At 54.2% G+C, this 25,169-nt stretch overlaps 1 protein-coding gene across 3 annotated transcripts in view; it reads right to left on the bottom strand.

Moving 5' to 3' along the window:
• Positions 1-25,169, bottom strand: part of ECE1 (endothelin converting enzyme 1) — a 103,314-nt gene that overhangs the window by 56,993 nt on the left and 21,152 nt on the right. The window contains exon 1 of one of the 3 annotated variants that reach the window (XM_069479463.1): positions 41-67. The exons of 1 other annotated variant lie outside the window; for it this stretch is intronic. In XM_069479463.1, the coding sequence (XP_069335564.1) occupies positions 41-67 (27 nt within the window). Of the gene's footprint in view, positions 1-4; positions 68-25,169 lie in introns of those variants that run through there. One more of the 3 variants, XM_069479461.1, reaches the window with a different exon arrangement.

Consider the following 25,169-nt stretch of genomic DNA (forward strand, 5'->3'; position numbering starts at 1 on the left):
TCACCCCCAGCGCTGACAGCACGGACAGCACCGTGGCCACCAGGGGCGGCGGCCACAGGCTCCCCATGCTGCGTCCGGAGACCCCCAGGTCCCGCCGCTGCCGCCGCGCATCCTGGTAGCCAGGGCGCGCAGGGCTTGGGGTCTGGGCCGGGCTTCGCACCACCTTAGCGGGCGGGCCCTGATCGGGTTCGCCAGGAAACCCCGGTGGCCCGAGAGTCTCGGGGGAGATGGGCCCCCCCTTCCCCGGAGGTCTGGAGAGGGGCCCCCCAACTCAAGCCCTGAGCAGGCAGGAAAGGGCCTCACAGCGACCCCTCCTAGGAAACCTTAAGTTCCCCTTCAATAATGGGGTCCCCAACTTGGCAGATACCAAGAGTATCAGATACCAAGGTACCTCCTGGCCCTTAGGCGAGTCAAGGCTGGGGTGGGGGGTCTCCTCATCATCGCTAGAAAGACTAGACAAAAAAGGTGGACTGAAAAAGGCAGGTGTCCTGCCTTGCCCCGTGCTCAAAGGTGTGGCCCTCCCCAGCGCATTAAGCAGCATTGCTTTGGGGCAAGCCAGAAACCAGGGAGGTGACCCTTCTCTTCCACCTTCCCTCCCAGGAGTCAGAGCCTCAAGCAATTCCTTTCCCCAGCCCCTGAGGCCTCTCCTGTGACCCTAGGTGGGAAAAGCGGGCTCTCTCAGGTGTCAGGACTTGGCCCCAGCGCTCTCCTAGCCACCTCGGAACCCCAGAGAGGTCTAACCCGGCAGTTTCCCCAAGGACCGTCCACTTCTAGTAAGGCAAGGAACCCTGCATTGGGATGTTTTTAGCTTTCCAAAGTGTGTTTCTGTTCATTCGCAATTTGGCTCTAACAATCACACAGTGTGTGACTGTCACACATAGGCTTAGAGAGGTGAGGTGACTGTCCCAGGTCACAGGGACAGGGAGAGCGGTGGCTCCTGAAGGTCTCCTGGCTTCCACTCCTGCCTTCCTGCAGCCCCCTCGGCTAGGGCCAGCCCTTAAAAATGGAATTCTGATCTTGCCACTCCCTTGCTTAAAACCTCCCTGCTGTCCCTATAATAAAATCCAAACCCTTCACCAGGCCTCCACAGCCCCTGCCCACTGCTGACTCCTACGTCACTCACCCACGCCCCAACTTCTTTGACCTTTACTCAGTTCCTCAGTTTCTCCAAGTCTCCCCACCCACCAAGACCTTCGTAGTTGCTGTTCCCTTGGTCTGAAACATTCTTTCCTCATCTGTTCTCCCATGGCCAGCTTAGGCTTCAGGTCTCAGTTTAAGTGCCACTTCCTCAAATGTCCCAGCCACCCTAAGTAGCCCCCCAAATTCTCTATTACAGCACCCTATTACATTTTTTGTTGGTTTTACATCCTTATTGTCTATCTCCCTCCCCCTCCCCCAAATCCTCAGCTTAGTCAGGACTGGGACCTTGTCTGCCCTGTTCAACAGAGAATCCCCATCACTGGCATGTAGTAGGTGCTCAACAAACAGTTGTTGTAATGTCTAAGGACAAACGGAACACATCTAAGGAGCATAGGCCCTGGGGAGGCAGGGTGCTTGGATGAATTTTAATTCTGGAGTCTTCTTTCTCACTCCCACTGGATGGAGGAGTTCCCACTACCCACCCCAGAGAGAGAAAGGACTTCTTCAATGCTTATCACCGGGTTACAGCTGGACTTTTTCTAAAATACGACATTGATTATACTAAGCAACAGGTGTCGATCAACAGAGGAAAAGACCCTTGAAAAAGTTCAATTCGCCAAACATCTCCTGAAGGCACTTAGGTGGTGTGAGGTATCTGTCAGTTCCTTCACACCCACCATCTCCTTTCACCCTGTCACCCTTCCCTTGGAAGCAGGTGTTATTGGCCCCTTTGACAGAGAATGAAACTGAGGCTCAGGGAAGTCACTTGCCCAGGTGCGGTTAAACAATGCCTCTTATTCCTTCCATCTCATTTCAGAGATCTCCCCTTCTGGGAATCTCTCCGGACCACCTTCCCCAGACCGCATTTGGTCCCTTGCCTGTGTTCCCACACAGCCCCCCACCCCATGCTGCCTTCTGCTGAAGCACATGGCACTCCAGACGGGAGAACTCTGCCCTGGGCTCTCGTGGCCCACTGTATCCGCAAGAGCCTAGCGTGGGGCTGGCACCCCTGCAGGTATCTGAGCGCAAGTGGGAGGCAAGGGAAGGAGGCGGAAGCTCAGCCCCGGCGCCCTGATGTCCACCCACTGCAGCCTGCCTGTGGACGGATGATGCAGCAAGCTCTCTTACCTCCCAAGTAGAAATCAGCAGAGATGGAGCGCTGTTTATTTTTCAGCACACAAAGATGAGGGCCCCTTCCTGAAACGCTTGCCTCGAGCCCTGTAGTGAAACCGAACCCATCTCGGATGTGGGAGAGGCTTAGCCGGCTCTGTGTGGTGGGGCGACCACAGGCCACAGTCGGAGAGTGAGGTTCCAACCGTGGCAGCCCTATCTTTGTACCTGCCCAGAGGCCTCCACCCAGGGCCTTCCATTCACTGTCGTGATGGGTCTCCCCACCCATCCACAGCCTCAGCAGGTATCACTTCCAGTTTATACGGGGGCGGGGGGGAGAGTCCCCCAGACACACCAAACACCTACTGTGCGCCACCTGACAAAATGTATCTCTCCTAACTCCACTGCCTCTCCCCAAACGACACGACTGAGGGGCAGGGAGGAGGCAGGACTTGGTCCCCTGTCTCCCCCCGCCCCATCACCTGCCCAGAGAGTTAGGGAGCCAAGAAGTGAATCTTCCCTTGCCGGACTCCAAACCCCACATGCCCTGACTCCATTATGGGGTCTCCAGAGAGCCCAAGTCACATGGTTCGTTAGTGAGTGGCAGAGCTGTGCCTAGAACCTGGATCCTGGACTCTTAGTCCTGTGCTCTTTGTGGAAGGCAGAACTGCTTCTTCAGGTGCACCCCCCCCCCCCACCAGAGTCTGGATGCCCTGGGCAGACTAAGACTCTGGGCTGGCAGGGCGGCCAGCACTCGTTCTCCCTAATTGCCTCATCTGTGGTTGTGGGTGCCATACCCAGCCCTGTGAGCTTCGGGGAAAAGGGAAGAACCACCACTGCTTTGGGGGGGAGTTTCTGCCTCATTCTGCTCAGTTCCCTTCCTGGCCCCTTGGAGTCGTGGAGGAGAAATCTGCATTGAATCTGGGCCTGCTGTTCATGAGAAGGGCTTGGTGGAGACCCAGAATGGAGGGGTGGGAACCACAGTTTCCTGTGGACGGCCCATCCCCAGAGCCCGTCCCCAGCGCCCGTCCCCAGAGCCTGGTGCCGCAGCTGCACAAAAAAAGTGATGAAAGCCAGACGAAGGTGCGGCAGTGCCCAGCTCTGGAAACCCCACCCTTGGAAATCAAAGGCCTGGTGTGAACAGAAACAAGAAATGTAAATGCTCACATGTTTCTGATGACAAAAGCCTCATGGCCCGGTAGCACCCGGGCACGATCCCATTTGCCCAGAGTGCATTAGTCACTCAGATGGCTCTTGTGTTTGGATGGCCGAAGGCGGGGGATCTTCAAGGAATCTTGGAGCGTGTCAGAGGCAGAAAAGAGCAGCCCCGTGAGTGGAATTCTGAGGCCTGGGACTCGGCAGCCACACACTCCGGGCTGCCTGCACATTCTGTTTCCAAGCCTCGGCTCCTTACTGATGCTGCACTTTGTGGCCAAAGTCGCCATCAGTTGCTGCTTCTGTTGCTGATAATTGGCTGGAATCTATTAAATCCTTATATGTCATCTAAAACACACTTGTTATCTGTTAGCAAAGTATTTATATTTAACAGATATGATAATATAATGGGTAAAAGCATGGGATCCAAACCTCAGTTCAGATCCCTGCTCTGTCACTTCCCAGCTGTGTGACCTTGGGCAAGTGACTCAGCCTCTCTGTGCCTCAGTTATCTCATCTATAAAATGGGGATGATAATAATAGTACCTTCCTCATAGGACTGTTGTGATACTTAAGTGAGTTAATATAGACAAAGTGCTTAGAACAGTGCTAAGCATACAGCAAGTGCCCACTAAGTGTTAGCTGTTATTATATGTATTGTCATAACTTATACAATTCAAGGCTCAAAAGCCTTCAATTGATCCCCAGCACCTAAAGAACAAAATCCAAACTCCTTAGCATGGCATTCGAGGACTCCCCATCTGGCCAAAACCTACCTCTCCAAGTTCACCCTGCATATAACCCCTGCGGTGAGTGGCCATCGCCCTGACCCCGTCTTATCCCTGCAGGTGTGGACCACTCAACAGGAGGTTACCTAGTCCTTGATGCTTATCAGGCCCCAGGCAGCCCTGAGTAGGCCATGGTCCCCACCCTTGAGGGTTCTGTGGCTAATATCCCCTCTACCAAGACAGTCCCCTCTACCCCAAATATTCCTCTCCATCTTGGGCCTGCCCCCTCCTGCCTGAAGCCCTCCCCTCCTCCCCAGTCAGAAGGAATTACGCCCTTGTCTCTGGTATGCCCTGGCAAAGTACCTGCAACACATTCAGGCCTTTGCCTAGGTGTCTTTATCCTTGGGATGGAGAACAATCATCTTGTTACTCTTCACCCCCCGGTGCCCAGCACAGAACCCAGTACACAGATAACTGCTTACTTTAGATCCCAGATTTTTACTAGGGCATAGGTATCTGTGAAGAAATAGTAGAGTTGAGTTGCTTGATAACAATCAAGTAAAATTCAAATAGGACAACTTTGAGCAAGGGGCGAGACAGCAGAACTATGGCCATGACTCCTAAAAGATCTGCCACTTGACATTTATTACTATTACATTATCCAATATATTTCTCAGTGTCTTTCACATGAGAAATTTCCATGTGATTAATTAATTTCTTTTTAAATTTACCACAAAGTTCCTGAAGGATTAAACTGCCTCTTGATGTTTTGATAACAAGAATCAGCCTGTATCTCTTTTTTCCTTGACTACCAGGAAGCTCATAGCCAAATCAGATACTACCTGTGGGTACTTTCCTGGCCTTTATGTTCAGCTTTTTCCTTGTCCACATTTTCTATTCTGTTTTCCCTGATCCTCATTTTCCATTTCTATTGTATATTATTTTACTGAATGTCCTTTAGTCATAACCCATCATAAATCCTTTATGGAATAAAGTGAGTTAGAAACAACCTGTATCAGAACACACCTTCCCTAACCCACTCTCCTAGGAATGCAGCTTCAAAATATTTATTCAACAGTGGGAAGACTGAGACAGTAAAGATAGACCTAGGCCCAGTCCCAGGTTCCCTGAGCTCATGTGACCTTGGGCATGTCGTTTTCACTTTTCAGGTCTCAGTTTCCTCATCTGTAAAAAGGGTCATTGTAAAGATTGAATGAGCTGGAATGTGAACTACCTGGCATATAGCAGCCCATCCCCAAGCGAACTGACACCTGAAGGACATACTATATCACCTACCTGTTTATGCCTGCTTCTCTTTTTTAAAATTTTAATTTAATTTTTTTTTAGAGACAGGATCTCACTCTGTTGTCCAGGCTGGAGTGCAGTGGTACAATCATAGCTTCCTGCAACCTCGAACTCCTGGGCTTAAAGGATCCTCCTGCTTCAACCTCCCAAGTAGTTGGGACTACAGGCATGTGCCAGCACACCGCACTGATTTTTTTTTTTTTTTTTTTTGTAGAGACAGGGTCCCGCTATGTTGCCCAGGCTGTTCTCAAACTCCTGGCCTCAAGTGATCCTCCCACTTCCACCTACCGAAGCACTAGGATTACAGGCATGAACCACCGCCTCTACTATCTTGGCAAAAATGCTATCAATCTAAAACTGTTCTAAAATAAAGTTTATTTAAAAAAATAACTGGTTGTCCACTCAAACAGAACACAGAGTCAATGTCCCTGACGTTGCCCAGTTCCCAAGGCTCTTTTATATCCTTATCTTATTCATGTTATCAGCTTGCGGAGTAAGTCCTAGGATGCCCATATTACAGATGAGGAGGCTGAGGCTCAGGAAGAGGAGGAGGCTTGCCAGTCAGCAGCAGAGCGGGGACTCAAACCCAGGCCTTCCTGGTTCTCTTGGGGCCTGGCTCTCTAGGTCACCTCCCTTGGAGGCTATAAGCCACCTCCCGCGATGTGGGAAAGAGGCAGGGATATAACGGGGGGGATGGGAGACTCTGCTTTGTGCCACCAAAGGGTCAAATGGACCTGCAGGCCTGAGCACGGGAAGCAGGCAGGTGGGCAGGGGTTGGGGGAGGGGAGACCTCAAGGTGAGACTCAGGGAGACGCTCGAAGGCCAAGGGTGCAGGGCATAGGTGGGAGGTCAAAGCTGTCAGCCGCCTCCTTGGAGAAGGCAACAGTCCTGCCAGCCCATGAGTCAACCACCCTGGTCCGGACCCGCGTCCCAGGGCTGGGCTCCTGCAAACGTGCCGGCAGCGGCAGCGGGAGACTCGCCTGCACATGCAGGGAGCCGGGAGACACTTACCCACTTGGCCTGCTGTTGCCTCACCCGCCTGGGGGCCTGGCAGGCCCTGAGTCTTACCCAGTGTTGCCGACCCACTGCTGCGGTGCCCGCTGGAGGCCGCCCCACGCCCAGGCCCCAAACCTGGCTGCAACCTCTCATCGCAAGTTGACACAGGCCGCTGGCTGACCCATCCACCCCTCCACGTGCCTGACGGCCCCGGCAGTCACCTCTGCCCCTTGGGAAGCCTTCCCCGGATAGCCCCCTGGCCCTCTTGATCTCCCACTGTGGACCCTCCAGTCCCTTGTCTCCTGGCTGGCTCCAGGCAGGACATTCTAAACTACCTGTCAGCTTCACGTGTGACTCCCTGGAGCTGGCAGGATGAAGACCACGGCCTCGTCCAGCTTCTGCCCCGGGTCTCCCAGGACCTGGCTCCCGGCCCTGCGGCCTCATCTCTCACCACTCCTCCCTCACCTGCTCCAGCCACAGCAAAGCGCCCACAGTTAGTCCCCCAACACACCGCGCTTCCTGCTTGCAGGCCTTTGCGGACCCGCTGCCCTCTGCTTTCTTGCCCTCGGTAACTCCTCAGCCTAGATGCATATTCCTCCAGGGAGCCCTCCCGGACTTCACTGTGACCCCTCCCTGGTGCCCCCCAGAGACATGTTTCCAGCATCTCATCCCCGCAGGGTGACTGGCAGTCAAGTGTGACTGTAACTTGACAAAGTCATTTCTCTTCCACCCGTGTCTGTGTAATGGAGATGACGACGGTACCTACCCAACAGGGTCTTTACACTTCTTGAACTAAGTAAGATCTGGAAAGTCCGCAGCGCAGTGCCTAGCAGAGAAGCAGCACGGCGGGGCTGGGAAGACCACGGAGCGGAAGAGGAGACCCACGGCATGCCAGGCACCTGGCCGGGACCTGACGGCACATGTTAGTGCCCTGACTCTTCCCCGCTGCTCAGCGTGCACACAGCTGGAGTGCAGCAAAGGTCAGTAATTGCCCAAGGTCACACATCTGGTAAATAACACAGCCCGGATTAGAACCAGGTGCTGCCATCCCCAAAGCTGTGGTTTTTTCATTACAACAGATCAGATGGCAGCCACTACCTCGCTCCCTCCTTACCACTTTAGCTGTCACCTCTCAGCCAGGTTAAAGTTGTCCACTCTGATCTTCTCTAAGCACCAAGTTCAAGGCAGACCAGAGAGCTGCAGCTGGCCCTGACTCCGGGGCCACCCACCAATGCCCCTGCACCTTCTTGTGCTCCAGCACCCCTTGTGTGACAACCCAGGCTGTGCAGGATGACTGGGCTGGGTGAGTCCCAAGCTGGGGAGACCAAGTGTGCCTGAACAATTTGCTGATCACACACAACCTAGGATAAAGTTAATCTGTTTTACTAAGTGATATGTATAATGGTGATGACTGAGCTGCCCAGTAATTAGGCTCAACCAGGAAGCAGCTCGTGGAATTGGCTGTAATTAGTATTTGTGTTACACAGGTGGGCACGTGGGGCTGGGAAGAGGGAGTTGGAAGTGGGTGGGGCAGGAAGTTGGGGGCTCCTTGGATCCATGAACCCCATGCCAACCAACTCATGTGGATGATCCTGTCTAACTTTCATGATAACCCCATGATATGGGCACTACTGTCTCTTTTCTGAGGTGAGAAAACAGGCTCAGAGAGGTCCACTCACTTGTCCAAGGTCACACAGCCAGTAAATGACAGAGCCTGGGTTCACACAGGCTTGCCCATCCCCCTCTCAGCCTGGGCGATGTCCTGGAGGACTGACAGGACTAAGGCTGGCAGGAATAGGGGTGGCAGGCAGGAGACCCACGTTCTGGTCCCAGTTCTGACAATGCCTTACCCTGGGCCTCAGCAAGTCATTCCATGCCACCACTGCCCCCAGAACACAAAGAGAAGGTGTGTCTGCCAGGCTGGGGGTGGCTGAGAGTGTGGACTTGAGAGCCAGACTCCTTGGATTCTAATCCTTGGGTAAGAAACTTCCCCCTCTGAGCCTCAGTGTTCTCATCTGTAAAATGGAGATAACAAGAGTGTCTCCCTCAAAGGCTGGTGAGATTAAATGAGTAAAAGACTTAAAACAATGCCTGAATATTATTATCATTTATGGGAAGAGAATGGGCTTTGCTGTCAGTTTTTTCATCTGTGGAATGGGAAGGTAGTTGTGGATCAGAACAGTGATTTGCAAACATTTTTTAAATGCCATAGAGTCCTTTATTTTAAAAACTTAACATGGTAACACGAAACACAAAAGAGAAATAAGTGGAGCTGCCACTTAGGTACTCAATGACTTCATCTCCTGGCCCTGAACCTAGCTCCCTCAGGGGTTCCAAGGAATGCAGTTTGAAAATCACTCAACGACATCTCTCTGAGAACTAATGGCGCTAAGCTGAGATCACAGGTGGGGTGGATGCAGGAAACCATGGCTCACCCGTGGGAGTGGGGCACATGGCGTTTGTGGGACAGGCAGGGCCACGCTCGTGGGGAGGGCACTGCTGGCTGCCGCCATCTAGCTGGACAACTGTCCCCCCTAAAAGGCAGCTGAGAGGCAGGGGGAAGAGCACTGCATTTGGAGTCAGGCAGATGGCCTTGGGCTGGTCGTGTCACCTCTCTGGGCCTCACGTTCCTCAGCTGTAAGATGGGAATGCTAACACCATTCTTATCAGGTGTCCTTCGGACAAAACTGAATCACACGCGTGAAAAGGCTCTGCACCTGAAAGACTGCCCCAAATTAACATGTGTGTTTATTTCTGGCAGATTATTTTCCCTTGTCAAGAGCACAGACTCTGGAGCCAGATATGCAGGTTCAGGCCCTGGCCCACCACGCACTCAGAGCCGGGGATGCGGGTTCTAAGCCTGTTTCCCCTGTGTGAAACGGTGGCACAAACGGCTTAATGCCATGCCCGGAGCACAGTATGTGCTCAGCAAATGTTTGCTGCTCTTGGGCTTGAGGGGAACAATACTAACGGCAAACTCGCTCCCTAGTGCCTTGGCCAGTGTAGACATAGGGGAAGAGGGTGAGTGTCTCCTCCTGACCCCCTAAAGGCTTGCGGTTCAAAGCAACAGTGAGGATGTTTGGGTTCTGAGCTCATGAATGGCTCAACCTCTCCTGGGCTAGGTTTGGGACGTGTCTGTCCTTAAAAGGCCAATTCAGCAGCCATTTCCTGGAGATGGTGTGACACCTGTTTGCTGAGCACCTATCATATGCCAGGTCCTCACCACAACCCAGCAGGATAGGTGGCACTGTCCCAATTTGACACATGAGAAAACGAGGCTCAGACAGGTGACATGCCCACCCCAAGGCCAGACTGTCCCTCTACCACACACAGAGTCGGAGCCAGGCCCTCCCCTGGTGTGGAGCTGCCAGAAGGCACGTGGGGCCTGGGTACCAGCCCACATGGCGTGTGTGTGGCAGGCAGTGCATCCTCAGAGCAGGGAGACCCAGCTGGCATTAGGCCTTACTCGGGAAATAACCTTGTTCCCAGGGGACCCAGCAGCCTGACAGGCTGAGCTCCCCAACCCAGCTCCATGCCACCTCCCCCAGGAGGCCCTCTTTGGCCAGTCCTGCCACCTATCCCTGCTATGGCCCAGGCCCCATTCCAAGCCCCTTGCTGTGCACCAGGCTGGTGCTAAACACTCCCTGTGGGTCACTCTTTTAATCCTGCCAATCACTTTCTGGCTCAGTGACCAGGGCAATCTCTGCTCTGAACCTCGGCTTTCTCATTGGTGAAATGGGTGACGGTGGCAGCGCATATCTCAAAAGTGGGTGTGAGCATCAAATTGGGAAAAACCAATAATAATGGCAAATGCTTACTTAGCACTTACTGCATTCTACACCCTGGCTCAGGGACTTGCAGATGTGGGTAGTGGGGGGCTGGGTCCTGGATGTGTCTGCTGGCCCCTCCCCACCACCCCTTCTCAGGCTCCAGAAATGATCACAGACCCGAAATCTTTCCCCCAATTCCTGGCCCTGAGAATGTAGCCAGAAGGAGCCCAAAGAGCACCAGCCCGGGAGTCCAGAGTCCCCTTGTGAGTGCTAGCTGTATGCTCCTGGCCTACGTAGTCCCCTTCGGAGGTGGGAGGTGATGATGCAAGTACAGCAACGTTTTGCCTGGTGATCCTTATCTTCCCGTTCCCAGCCTTTCCCAAGTAATAGGCTTGTCCGGACCAATTACTGGGGGGCGGGGGTGCTCCTGCCACTGGCTCCCCAGGCAGCAGCAGCAGCCTGTCCTGGCTCTGGGCCCAGGCTGGCAGATTCTTCTATCCGAATCGCCCCGCTCTCTGCCACCTCCCTGGCCTGGCTCTCCCCCCCAGGCTCCTGCTATTTCTGCCCCCACTTGCCCAGCGCTTCCTAACACCTCTGCTGGCTCCTCATCAACCAGGTTTCCACCCTCCCAGCCCGACCACTGGCTGCTCTCCCAGCACTTCCTCAAACTGGGCTCCACTACCTGTCAGCCAAGGTGCCCGGGCTTGAAAACTGCCAGAGCCAGGGCAGTCCTAGCAGGACGGGGCCCATGGGCTCTCTTGCTTGTTCAGGGAGGTGGCACCCTTGGTGGCTGGCAAAGCTGTCCCCCAAGTGGCATAACCATCCCAGCAGCCCCACCCTCCACCCCCACTCCCTAGAGAGAGTATGTGTAGTAGTTAGGAACACGGATTCTAGAACCAGACAGTCGGGGTTCAGAACCCAGCTCTGCCAAGTACTCACTGTGTAACCTTGGGCAAGTCACTTAATCCTTCTCAATGGCTCAGCTCACTCATCTACAAAATAGATCTATTAATAAATTGTTACGAGGATTAGATGGCTTAATAACAGAGAGCACTTAGAACAGGACCTGAAACAAAGAAAGCACTCAACAAATACCAGCTATCATTATTGCTAACATTCTGATTTGCCCAAGGCAGAACTCACAAACTGGCCATCCGCAGGTCAAATCTGGCCCACAGATGTGACTTCTTTGGCCTGCGGTGTTATAAACCTTTTTGAAATGCCAACATTTTGGAGAAAAATGCCAATATTTTCAACTTTCTTTTAAAAGAAAACAAAGAAGACTTGGCAATGCCATGCCCACATTCTCATGTGGCAGCTGGGGCTGAGGAGTGGCCACCCGCTTTGGACAGGCCACACGTGCCCAGGGCTCCACGGCCCGCCCCAACTCCTGGCTGGCTCCTCACGGTGGCCCAGGGTCCCTGCCACTTCTCACCATGCTGGTGCAGTTTCTTCTTTAAAAAAAAAAAAAAGAGAAGAGAACTATTTCTTGAATCCTTCTTTCACTTAAAAGTGGGTAAATGATTTATGTGAAGCTTCCAAACAGGCAAAACTAACCTATGGCGACAGACATCAGAACAGTGGTTGCCTCTAAGAATGGGACTTACTGGAAAGGGGCCCGAGGGAGTTTTCCGGGGGAATGAGAACGTTCTGGAAATGCCATCTTGATTCCACTGTGGTTACATGTGTGGTTATGTAAGTGTCAAAATTCGTCACACCATTCGCTTCTGCCTTGTGCATTTTACTCTATGTCATGTCCACTTCAATAAGGAAAAAAAAGTGGAAACCAAAACAGGGGTCAGGAGGATGTCATGTTTCAAGGAAAACAGGGACCCAGTGCTTTGTGGTGTTCGATGCACTGTCAATTGCGGAGAAGACGTGCTGAAGATGCTGCCGGGCAGTCAGCCCGGTCCCCTGCTCACACCTGAGTTTGAGACCCACAGACTAAGGCTGTGTGCTGACCGATCTCCAAACACCCGTACAGATCCACAGAAGCTGTTAGTCACAGCAGCTATTTAGATTAAAATTAAGTAAAAGGAAAAATTCAAGGCCCATTTGCACCAGCCACCTTTCAAGTGCGCAGTAGCCACACGTGGTTAATGGACAGCACACACATAGGACATTTCCATTATCACAGAAAGTTCCACTGGACAGCGCTGGAGTACACACCGTTTACGAAGCTAGACTAACTTCTGATCTGCTTAACATCTGGATCCCCGGACAGTCACCATGATCACTGCTGTGCGGTGCCTGACACACAGTAGGTCCTCAGTAAATACGAGTCAAATGAATGAATGAAGGCAGAAGAAACAAACGGCGAGACCTGATTTGAATCCCAGTTCTGGTCCTCACCAACTGTGGGGGCCTCCGGCAAACCTCCCTGCTGAGTTTTAGTGTCCTCTGGAAGGAAGATGGCATAACAATCTGTCCATCACTGTCAGGACTGGACACGTAAACCGATGTCCTCGGGGTGCTCAGAGCACCAGGGGCCAAAAAAAGGCCTGCAGGAGAACTGATGTGTCAGCAGTTCCCACCCTGAAATTCTAGAAGAGGAGGAAGGTATGGGAGCAGTGTGAGGGGCATGGAGGCGTTTCCGTTTGTGATAGGAGCCTTTGGAAATGGGGGAGGGGTGGCAAAGACAGAGCAGTTTGGGCACCACTCTGCGGGCTTCGGAGGGAGGGCTGCTGAGCACAGGGAAAAATCCACGTGAGCCCCCATGCCCGGCAGCTGGAATATGAGCTGGGGCAGCATCAGACATACACAAACACTGCTGCGGTCAGGGTGGCGGGACAAAGAGCCACCTTGATCCCCAGACAGACCCCTCTGCCCTGAGAGGCATGGACCCCCATCAAGGCAGGCCAGGACACGGCCACCACAGGGGCAGCTGGGAACAGATAGGGCGGGCCCAGGTCTGTCTGCCCAGCATCCGTCCTTCTCCATACCTGGCCGTCCAGAGCCTCCTAGGACCAGGGATGTCAGTGCCTGTCCATTCATTTGTTCATTCATTCATTCAAGGAATATTTGTTAGGTACCTACTGTGTGCCAGGCAATGAGTTCCATGGCATGAATACATCATTGAACAAGACAGAGTCCTTGCTGTCAGGGTCTTGAATTGTAGTAAGGAAGAGAGACAATAAACCATGTTGCTAAGAGTAATAATAATACTAGCATCTAACATTCATTGAGTGCTTACTGTGTGCCAAATACTGTACGCTAAGTGCTTTTTAATGCATTTCTCATTTAATCCTTACAAAAATAATATGTATTATTATTGATCCTATTTTGTAGGCAAGGAAACTGAGGCACAGAAAGGTTATAGATAAGATCATCCAGCTCTAAGTGGTAGAATTTGGGATTTGAACCCAGGCAATTTGACTCCCTGACCCCAACCAGTACACAGACGGCATCCAGCGGAGTGATTACCGTCACAAAGAAAGGGCAGCAGGGGGTGTAGCAGAGAGCCTCTAGGGAGGAGTCAAGGGAGATCTCTGAGAGCAGGCCAGCTGTAAACTGAATGACCCAGAGTGAGGGCACTCTGCAAGACCAAAGCCCCAGAGGCAGGACCCAGAGCAGTGTTTAAGGAGCAGAAGGGCAGTGTGGTTGCAGGGGGGTGAGCCTGTCTGAGCCCTGCCCTGGCCCCACACCATTCTACAGATGAACTGAGGCCCAGAAGGAGGAAGCCCTCTGAGTAACCTGAGTCAGGGGCACAGCTAGAACTAGAAGCCAGGCCTCTGGACTCCCCGCCCAGTGCTCCTTCCAAAGCCCTGCACACCATGCCTTGAATGCTAAGGGCTCGGCAGCGGGAAATGAGCCACCTCTGGGGGCTCAGGATGACCTAGGTCAGCCAAGCAGTCCCTTGTCTGTCTGCACACAGACTCTCCCCTTCCGCTGGGTCCAGTGGGTCTCAGCTCCGGGGTTGCTCCCTGCTCATAACTCTTGTCTGTATCACCCAAGCCTGGGCCGTGTAACGCCAGCCAACCGGCCTTAACATTTCACCGCAGGCTCATTCCCTTCAGTTCGCTTTTGCTCTTCCCAGCAACTCGGAGGGGTCGGAGGTGGCATCTCCACAGCACAGATGGAAGACAGATCTTGGAGTCGGACACATTTGGCTTAGCCGCTCAGCAGCTGGGTGATGCTGAGTGCGTCCTGTCACCTCTTGGAGCCTCAGTTTCCTCCCTCTACAACTCCTCCCTCCCCTGCTTCCTTGCAGGGGTGTTGTAAGTGTCGAATGAGGCACCGTGTGTAAAGCGCCAAGCACAGTGGCTGGTGCGTAAGTATTTCATAAAAGGCAGGTATTAACGTTATCACTACTGTCATTGACGTGAGGATGTCAGCAGCATGGGGGCGCCCAGGAGATGTTTCCTCGCACCCCACAAGCCATTCTGGTCACCTGTCCCCACCAGGTCTGGGGCTGCGGGTTCTTTGTACCTCTAAGGAAAACAAGCAAGGGCTGGAAGTGGAAGCGCTGCCTGGCCAGCCAAGACCACACCTGCTGCGATGGCCCGCCATGCCCACGCGGGCCAGCCGTTCCTGGGCGCTGGGCTCCAGACAGGAAACAGGAAGAGACAGATAAGCCGCTGTGGAAGGCAGCCAGGCACGGGGGAGGACTAGAAGGCCCCGCCTTGAGCATCCTAGCGGGGCAGAGATCTGGGCAGGACGGAAGAGAGGAGGAGCCTGGTTTGCTGTTTTCCTGCTTCCCCACTAGGCCACATACCTTCTGGATGCTCCCAGAAGGTCTAGAACAGGGTCAGCTCTCGAAACCTGCCTGCCTTGCTCTTGGCCTGGAACCACGACCAAGCTGCTCCCACCCACGTGGGAACCGCCTGCCCTTGCCCTAGAGGCATCGCCAATTTCTCTACCTCCAGACCTCTGCTTCCCCCACCTGGAAAACCACGTGCCCTGCTCTGCTCTCAGGAAAGGGCCAACCCTCTGAGGCTCAGCCTACGCGGCATTTCCTTTGCCCCCAGCAGAAGTGGCTCCTTTCTCAGAGCTTCAGTTTAACAAGCATTTATCGAGGCTCTCGAGACTGGCTGCCCTCCTCTCTCAAGTGCCCTGCCAGGGCCTGGCCACTGGGGGATGATTGGAGGCCTCAGTCCCCAGCCCTGGCCCCAGAGGCCACCTGTATAGGACTCCCAGGGGCTGCCAGGACCCTCCCTCACACGGAAAAGCACTCTCTCATTGGGGAAAAGTCCCTTCTCTGGAATTACGGGTAAGAGAAGGAAGGACGTCCTGTGGGAAGGGGGTCAAGGAGGCCTGAGGGAGCGCTGGCGTGTGTTCCAGAAACCCTTCAGATCAGACAAGGCCAAAGATGCAGGGTTCATGAGGCCATCGAGATCCCTGGACGTGGATGCAGGAAAACTGGCTGTGTGACCTCGGGAAAGTCACTTGCCTTTGCTGAGCCCAACCTCCTCTCTTGTAAGACAGGGCTGGTACTCCCAATCTCTGAACAAGAAGGCGAAAGGCCTTGCCACACAGGCGGCGGTGGAGCCTGGGCTGGTGCCGAGACCCCCAGGGCTCCATCTCAAAGCCACAGTTCGGAGCACTTTCTCCTTCCTGCTGGCCCAGGGCTGCCCCTGCTGGAAGCAGTTATAACTCCCCAGCACTTGGCTCTAAGCCAGAGCTTCTTAAAGTTACCGACCAACAGCCTGCTGAGGGCTTAGCTGGACTGGCCAGAAACCATCATTCACTGTTTTTGGAGATTATCACAGCTTGCAGAAACGGCAGGGGACCTAGCGGGAACCTGGCGCTAGCTTGGGCTGGAGCTTGGGCTGGACCGGGACCAGGACGGCACCCCACGTCCTCTGAGAGAATCCACAGGGCCCTCTCCCTTTCCCATCACTCCGGCACATGGGGATTCTAGGGTTCTGGGGCCACATCCCAGGCATGGGCACTGCAGTCTCATCCCCACTGGGCCATGAGACACGGGAAGAACTCTGGGCTAGAGTTGGGGGATGGGCATGCCCCCTCTGCAGTTAAGAACGTGAACCCTAAAGCCAGACCTCTTGCATTCATACCCTGGCTCTGTCATTTACCAGCTATGTGGCCCTGAATGAGTTAATATCTCTGTGTTTCTGTTTTCTCACTGTAAAATGGTGAAATAATAGTATCTACCCACTGGGTTATTTGGAGGCTGTAGCTAGCTCTTTAGAAAGTCTTTAGAATAGTGGCTGGTACACAGTGAGTGCTGGGTTAGTTGGGCAAATGAATGAGTGAATGAATGAGTCAATGCATCTGAGCGCTGCTCTGTGGCACGCGAAGCCCTTCCAGACCTGCCCAGCCATCACCACCTGCCATTCCCCTTTGCAGGTCATGGTCATGTCCTTCTCACCAGCTCCCTTTGTTTGGCATACCCTTGCCACCGGTGTTTGTCCCGAGAACTCCTTCAACACATGGTTCGAAATGCCACTTCCTCTGTGAAGCCTCCTCAATCAGGACCCTCATGGTTGTAAGTGACAGAAACCAAATCCAACTGGATTTTGTGACAAAGCAAACATCTTGGCTTGCCTGAAAGGCAGGAGGAAGCACCAGGCAGGAGCTGACCCAGGAGCTCAGGTGATGCTGTTGGATTCCTCTTCCCTACCCGGATGATCCCATGCCTGCCTGCACTTTGCGCGCTACCTTCACTCTCATCTGAGATCAGACATCCTTCATGCCCAGAGAGCTAGGCCAGGTTTACCTCGTGGCAGCTGAGAGCCCTAGAGAAGAGAAAGCTTTCTCTCCCTGGGTTGAGTTATAAAGTCCCAGAGAAGAACTCTGATTGGCCAGCTCGGGTTCATGTGCCCCCTGTGATGTGGTAGAAGTGAGGCCAGATACTGTGATTGGCAGCCCAACTAATACCACAAGGAGATGGGGAGGAAGTTCCCAAAGGAAAGGGGCCGCTGTTAGCTGTAGCTTGACACCCTGTGCCCGCACCACCTCCTGACACCCCTAGCCCTCCAAGCTCTCCTTCCTCTGTGCTCCCGCTGCACTCTGCACACCCCTCCGGCAGACCCCACGGAGGTTCTGGGTATGGCTCAGGCACTTGGGTACGGGTAGCTGTCCCTGCCATTGGACCATGGAGCCTTAAAGGACCAAAACTTTGGTCATCTTGGCTCCCCCGGCACTCAGCTCTGCCCCGATCACAAACTGCTTTTGACAACTGAAGAGAAAGAGGCACCACCCAAGGGGCCAACCAGGATGAAGCTCCCAGTCTAGGCTCTCCCAACCCTACTCTGCGGCCTCCTTCCTTTACGCACAATCATCGAATCACCCGAAAAATATACTAGTCACCCATCCTCAGGAGGCAGGAGATGGGACCCCAGCCGGTGCCCCTATGGGGAAAGCTGGACCTATGTTCCAACCAGCTTCTTTCAAAGACATGCTATACAATCTCAGGCAACCAGGCAGGTCGTGAGGATGAAATGAGAGAAGGCAGACGACGTGTGTGGCACACAATAGGGACCTGATGGCTGGGGCAGTTGTTTTCAGAGTTGGGCTCCCCGGTCCTCTCAGGGCGACAGCTAGGTCTGGCCGGCTGCCCACCCCGCAGGGCCCGGACGGTCACGACCCCAGCGCCTGCGCTCACCCAGCGTGCAGGAATGTTCACAACGTCCGTCCACTCCTCTGCCCACCCGTCTGTAAACTCAGCAGGCCCATCCCACACACCACCCGCAGGCTTCCAGGGGGAGTGAGAAAAGGAGCGAGCAGAACCCCAGCTGGAACTGTGGACCTGTGCTGGTCTCTCGAGTTGTCCTCACGCTGCTGACAGGCAGAACAATGCAGTGGGTGGGAGCGTGGCAGACCCGGGACCCAGGCCACCTGCACTCAAATCCCAGCTCTGCCTCCTGCTACCTGTCTGACTTGGGCAAGGGATGTGACCTCTGTGCCTCAGTTTCTTTATCAGCACAACGGAGATAATATTAATCATAGCACCACTTTAATGCAGAACTATGAGAATTAAAATAGCTCAAATGTGGAAAGTATTGTATTTTGAACCTCGGCACTGGTATTTATCTGATTCTCTCCTGCATCGATAAGGTAAGTACTGTCATTGTCTCTCGTTTTGTAAATGATAAAACTGCAACTCAGAGAGGGGTAGTGACTCACTCGGATAACACAGCAGGAAGTGACAGAGCAGGACTGGACACCAGCTCTCTCTGACTCCAAACTACCTGTTGTTTTCACTCTGCTCCTTTGCTCCGCATTGTTCCTTCCTGGACTCTGAGATCCTGCTGTGCCTGTCCCCACCTGCCATGATGCCACAGCCTCATAGGAGGCCAACTCCTCACGTCCAGCCCCAGCCAGTCGGGGTGGACCTTCAGCCAAACCAGATGCTACTGAGCTGGTGTTGCCTCGGTGACCAGGAATGTCTGCCTAAGGAAGCCCACCCCAGGCTCAGCTTCCCATCTGGTCCCCATTACGCGCCCCCCCCCCCAACTACACATGTGTCATGCTTGCCTGGGGGGATGGAGGGAGCCCAGGAGGAAACGCCTGGCTGGGGAGGGGAGGACCGATTCCTGCTGACCGTAGGGAGTGATGACTGCATTGGCTCAGGAGGACATGAGCCGCCCTATCTGCAGTCTTGGCTGAGAGTGGTCCTCAGGCGCAGAGCAGAGCTGGGGGCGGCGAATGGGGAGAAGCAGGGACAGGAGGATATGATGGGGATGGGGTGGGGGTGGGGGGTGAGCACCAGGCTGAGATCCATGGAACAAGCTGTTCCCCCAGTCTTGGAGTGAGAAGAGCAAAGGTTTTGGAGCAGACAGACCTTGCTAGAATCCCTGTCATTTACTGCTGTGTGACCCTGGGCAAGATGCCTTACCTACCGCTCTGAGCATGTGTCCTCATCTATGAAAGGGGACATGTGAACCTACTTCACTGGGCTTGGGTGGGAGTTCAGGAGATAATGCATAAAAAAGCCGGGGTAATTCAAGTTCTGCATCCTAAGAGAGGCACTACCAAGGTACCCGCTGGGACACTGGATGCTTGAGGGACAGCACAGTGATGTCCCGGCTCATGGAGAGAGAGCATGGGCAGCTGGAATGACCCTGGGGTTCAACCTGAGCCATGATGTGGCCCGGATCATGGACGTAGTGGCAATGATGACAATATTGCAGCTGATAAACAGTAACAACAGCAGCAGCAGCAAGAACAACTTCTGGAGCAATGACTTCATTCCAGCCTCTGTGCTAAGAATTTTACATTTGTTTTCTGATTTAACCACCACAGCAACCCCATGTGAGAGATGTGGAAGTGGAGGTAAGAGAGGTTAAGGAACCAGTCCAAGGCTGCACAGCTGGTGAGAGGACGAGATCAAATTTGAACCCAGGTCTATCTGACTTTTAGGCACTACGGGACCCTGAAGAACGGAGTGGGAGTTCTGGGTAGGGGGCCCAGGCTAGGCCAGGTGGCATCTCTGCTTGGGACACTCACACACAGACATTCCCAAACCCCTTGCCGGGCCCCCAAACTCCGGGCTCTGCAGTCATCAAGCTGAAGCTCCTCCTCCCGCTCTGGGGCTTGGCCCAGTTCAAACCAGCTCAGGAGCCAATTCGCAATTGCACAATTAACAATTAGGAACAACTTTTCTTCTCTTCCAAGGGAGAGTTCAGCCCAAGTCCTGGTGACAGAGAAACAGCAGGGATTCGGACAGAACCCACAGTGTCTGTCCCCAGTCCCCTGCCAGCCTGGTGACCCTTTTCCTGCCCCAGGCCCAGCCAGGAAATCAGGGGTCAGGCAGCCACTCTCCCTCTCACCTTCTTTTCCCATCTAAATCCTACCCCTCCTTCCCCAGGAAGACTTCCTGGCTGTCCTGGCCCACAGCTTTCACGTGGTCCTCTGACCCCAACACCACTGCTTCTTTGTCCATTCAGCCAGCACCTGGGCCTGCGCCACCTCCACGGGATCATGGATCTCTGTCTATTGTAGGCAACTTGCCTTTGTTTGTTGTCATTGTTTTTGTAAGCAACACTGTGCTAAGCCCTCCAACTACCAAGTTTAGGCCAGGACACACAGTTGTTTGACATCCCTGGTTTAGAGAACTCCTATTTACCCTTCAAAACCCAGATCAAATGTCATCTCCTCTATCAAGTCCTCCTCTGTGTCCTACGCTGCCTCATCTGTGTACGCCTGTAGTGATCTGTATGTATCTCTAGTAGATACCCTACCCCTGTGCTATAATTAATAACTGCTATCCAGGCACTGTGCTAAGATTGCTATACTTATCAGTTCTAAATCTGCCAATAGCTGTCTAGGAGAGTCAATATTCCCATTTAACAGATGGGAATGACAAGGCTCAGAGAAGTTAAGAGACTTGCCTAAAGTCACACTGCTAGTAAGTGGCAGGCCTGTGACTTGAACCCAGGTCTGCTCATGTCCCAAGCAAATAATTCTTTGGTTGGGTCCGACTGCCTCCCCCATCTGACTGTGGCTGAATCCTAAGCCTAGTATGGTCTCAACCTTTGCAGTTCCCCCAGGGGTCCGCTCTGGAGGTGAGATGTTACTCACCCAATCCCTGGTAGCATCGCAGGCCAAAGGTAACCAACCCGCTAGCGCCACCTCACTCTCACAGCCTCTCAGGACAACCTTGAAAGCGCTAAGTCCTTATATCTAGGCAACCAGGCATCAGAAGCCGCTCGTGCTGCCCCCATGTTCCAGGGCTCTGTGAATCTACTCGCTCTGTCTACATGGCAGCTTCAGGAACAAGCACAGGTTCTGCAGTCAGCCATCTTGGGTGCTGGCTGTGGGATCTTGGGAACCTCACCTGTCCGATCCCTTAGCCGGCTTACCTGTGAAATGGGAAGAACCCCTCTCGCAGTGGATTGAGTGAGGCCATGAAAACCGAGTACCTTCCGCAGTGGCCAGCATATGCTCACTCATTTAGTGACCGGATATTTACTGCACACCTACTATGGGCCAGACACTGTTCTCGGCTCTGTTCACAGCAGCAAACAGAACAGAGGAACATTCCTGTCCTTACGGGGTTTTCACTCTCAGACAGGAACCCCACCTTTGTTGGCCAATTCTCAGTGACGAGTCCTGTGATGCCACAGGCTTACCTGATCCTACTCCTTAACACATACAACACACGTACTTCTTGGAAACCCTCCTGTGGTCACCAGGGGACATGAACAAGGAAGCCCCACCGCGAGGGTTATAGGCGAGAAGGAGAAACCACCCGAATGCCCCTCTACAGCAGCCGGGAAGAGCCTGCAGCACCACCAGCTCTGAAAAGAGAGCAGGTGCGACTCGGACACAACAGGCAGAGAGAAAGGCCCGCGTGGAAGTAAACGCGGAGCCTCCAACCATTACTTAAAGTTTAAAAACCGTGAGCGACACTATGTATCATTTAGGGAGGCAGAAAGATCTAGTAACAGTATCAAGAGGGTCACTGAAGAGCGTGGTTTCCTTTGGGAGAGGGAGTGGCAGGAATGGACCAGGGAAGACTGGGGGGGGGGGGGCGGCGGGCTCAGCTGCATTTGGAGTGTTTTTTCTTACGCTGACGGTTTGCAGGCTAGTGTTTGTTTTTACCGAGCTTTTTATATGTCTGAGCTATTTTGCTACCCACCAAAAAAGGCCCGGGCTACGGAGTCAGGCCGACCTGGGTTTAAACCCAGCTCCGTGCTTTGCTGCTGTGGGATCCGTCTTCTCCTCTGTGAGTGGGGATCCTGAGAGCCACTGTTAGCTCCCAGCACTCTGCTGAGAATTAACCACGGTCACTTTTGCAGAGGGCCTGGAACCCAGCAGGGGCCATCGCTCTTGCTGCGGTGGGGGGAGTGTCCCGAAACACATGCACAGAGAGGGGAGGGCAGCCCAAAGGCCTCACATGGGAAAAGGGTTTGCTCGTCACAAGGCCAGGCTGGCCGGCAGCGATTCTTGGATGGTGACACATCTGGGGCTCTGGGGGTTGGGCAATCTTGGTCCCTTGACCAGGATATAAAAAGTCATGGGCCTGGGCTGGCTGGACTCTCTCCATTGCCCCCCACCCGCTTCTCAGACTTTCTGTTCCTGGCCTCCTCGGGACCCCTCCAGGCCAGCAGCCGCACCCTCCTCTCCATGAGGTGGGCAGGAAAGCGGGCTCAGTCGCTGCCCAGTTCTCCTTGGCCTCTCCTGAGACCCTGCTCCCCACTCTCAAGGTAGAGTCTTAATCCCCTTGTATCCAAGTAAATCCTCTGGAGTGACTTTTGTAGGTGTGGCCAAGGGTGTGGGGTCCAGGAGTCTATCTCCTGATTCACATCCAGGCTCAGGGTGGGACCCCAACGTTCTCAAAGTTAAAGCAGAGCCGCCGCTGCCTCCCTCTCAAAGCAGAGGTGCATATGCACAGCAGCGTCCGCACCTGCAAGGAGCACCTGGAAGGCTGCAGGAGGGCAGGCACAACCACGCGACAGCTCTGCTGCACCCAGAGATGAACATGGGTGACAGGAAACGTGGCGGCCAGAGCAGGACAAGACCTGGGCTGGGAAGTGGGGAGCAGGAGGCCCTTGCGTAGGCTCTCGGCCACCCGAACCCTGTGAAGCAGCTGCTGGCACGTGCACAGGAACTCATCAGCGTTCCTGAGAGCCCAAGGGCATCTCCAGGGCACAGCTCCAGGAGGGCAGCAGAGTGGGAGTGGCTGTGAAATTGCATTTCGGGTCATGACGCATCTGGGGGAACATATTTAGTTCATGCTGCCCTGACCTAACCGTGTGCCACCCCCGCTCGCAAAGGTCAGCCTGGCCTGGGCCATCCTCCCTGGAGACCTCACCTCCAGTTCTGCCTCAGCCACTCACTGTGAGTCTTTGGGGCCAACATTTCCCCTTTCTCGGCTTCAGTTTCTCCATCTGTAAAATGGGTAGGATGATATTTGAGGTCTTAGCAATTTCCAAAATCCCATTTGGAGGACCTAGAACCAGTAAGCCGCCTGAGACCCACGCCACAAGCCTGTGGAAGCAGAGCCAGCAAAATCCTCCTCCCTGCCTGAGAAAGAGGCAGAACCCCTGAGCTGTGTCAGACGGGCCTTCCAAGGAGGCCAGCTAGATGTCACGGTCACCTCAGCCTGGCCGGCTCACACATAGCCATGTGCCAAAAAGTGGACCGGGGAGGGAAGATGCTCCCTGAGATGCTACCAGGTGGATGCGTCTCAGCAGGGGGAAGCTGGATTAGCATCAGAACGAAGTCTGCACAGGAAATGTGGTATCGGCGAGGCGGATGCAAGGGAATATTGTCCAAGGAACGCTTTCCCAGGCTCCCCTTCCCGGGAAACCATGTTTTGTGAGCTTTCAATGCAGCTGGGTCTGTACAATCTCCAGGGCTCAGTTTCCTCATCAGCTAAGTAAAAATAACAATCTAGACCAAGCAGGGCTGTTGCAAGGATGTGATAAGACCTTGCGAATAAATGGCCTGGCACATACTTGAAGCTCAACAAATGCTGGCTCGGAGCCACCTCCCCCTCTGTGCACCGGGGCACCCCCAGCACCGAGCTTGGCACCGGGAGGCACTGGTTGCTGGTTCTCCAGTTTGTCTCGGTCCCCCACCAGGCCAACAAGGAGCACGGATGTTTACACTGGCAGGTCAGGGCCTCCTGCCTGCTGGGGACAGTCTGGACAAATATGCGTGGTCACACGGTCCTGCCACCAGCTCCCACACACCGCTCGGCCCCCAGGCGGTGTTCGGTCCACGGTGGCCCCCACTCCAGATCCTGTGTTCATGGATCCCATGTGCGGTTTGCTGCATCCAGCTGATCCCTTCGAGACACTCCAACCCCGTCCACGACCGTCTCCAGACAAGGCGCACCGTGGGAGGGCCAGGCTGTGCAGGCTTCGACAGGTCACCTGACCTCTCAGAGGCTCGGTTCCTCATTGATAAAATGGGGGTGCTGACAGGCCAACCCCACAGAGAACTGGCATGATTAAGTGGGGTCATGTGATGAAGGCATTCAGCACAGTGCCTGGCTCATGGAAGGTGCTGGAGAAATAAGCTTTAAAAAATTTTTTTATTACTGTTTTATGGGTACTTGAGGAGTTTGGCCAAGAAGTCAGTGAGCCCTGAGAGTCCATCCTAAAAATAAATAGAAAATTCCTGGCCAGACCGTGCCAAGCACTTTCCGGGTGTTAACGACTCCTCACAGCAACCCCAAGAGACAGGGTGTGTCAGTACCTCCCAATTTCACAGACAGGGAACTGAGGCTCAGCGAGGTCAAGTTGCTTATATGTCACCCTGTCCCCCCATTAGTGAGGAAGCACGTGCCAGCCCCAGAGCCTGCGCCTAACCCCTGCACGCACACAGGGTGCTGTAGGGGCCTCCCCTCTGTGTCTTCCCTCCCAGCCCTCCTTCATTCTGGGGAGGCCTCCTGAGGTCCCCAGCGTCCCCTGAGCCATGCGGGGGCCTGGGAGCTGTCAGCAGCTGGGAGCCTGGCTGTGTGGCCACCCCTGCCTCCTGCCTGGGTGGTGCCTTGATGGTGTGTGGGGCTCTTCCCTGGCCCTGGGTCCGAGCCTGCCGGATCCCGCTGCTGGGCCTCCTGGCTTGGGAAAGCGAAGGAGCTGGCTTTGACTCTGCACTGACCCCGTGCCAGGCACCGCGCAGATCTCTTCCCACAAAACCTTACAGAGGAGGAAACTGAGGTTCTGAGAGGCCAAGTCACTTGCCCAGGGTCCCAGAGCCAGCAAGTGGCAGCGCTGGGGACTGAAGCTACAATCTTGGCGCTCCACCAGACTGCCCTCCTCTCCTGGGAGAGATAAGACAGGACACAAACAACCTGAACACAAACCAGAGCACCATGCAGGCCTCAGGAAGGCCAGATGCCGGCCAGCGACATATACAAAGAAGGGCTCAGCCCTCCCGGGGAAGTCTGAGTGTGAATAACAGAGGAGGAATTCCCCACCGGGAGGGGCCGGGGCACCCAGCAGCCATGCCCGGAAGGGGGTCTTTTGGGGACTGGGATGAGGCCTGACTGCAGGAACTATGACTCCCTGTGCAGCTGTGGCCGGTCAGTGCCTTTGTAGGTAGCAACACT

The sequence above is a fragment of the Eulemur rufifrons genome, chromosome 8, assembly GCF_041146395.1.
Source record: "Eulemur rufifrons isolate Redbay chromosome 8, OSU_ERuf_1, whole genome shotgun sequence".
Lineage (NCBI taxonomy): Eukaryota > Metazoa > Chordata > Mammalia > Primates > Lemuridae > Eulemur > Eulemur rufifrons.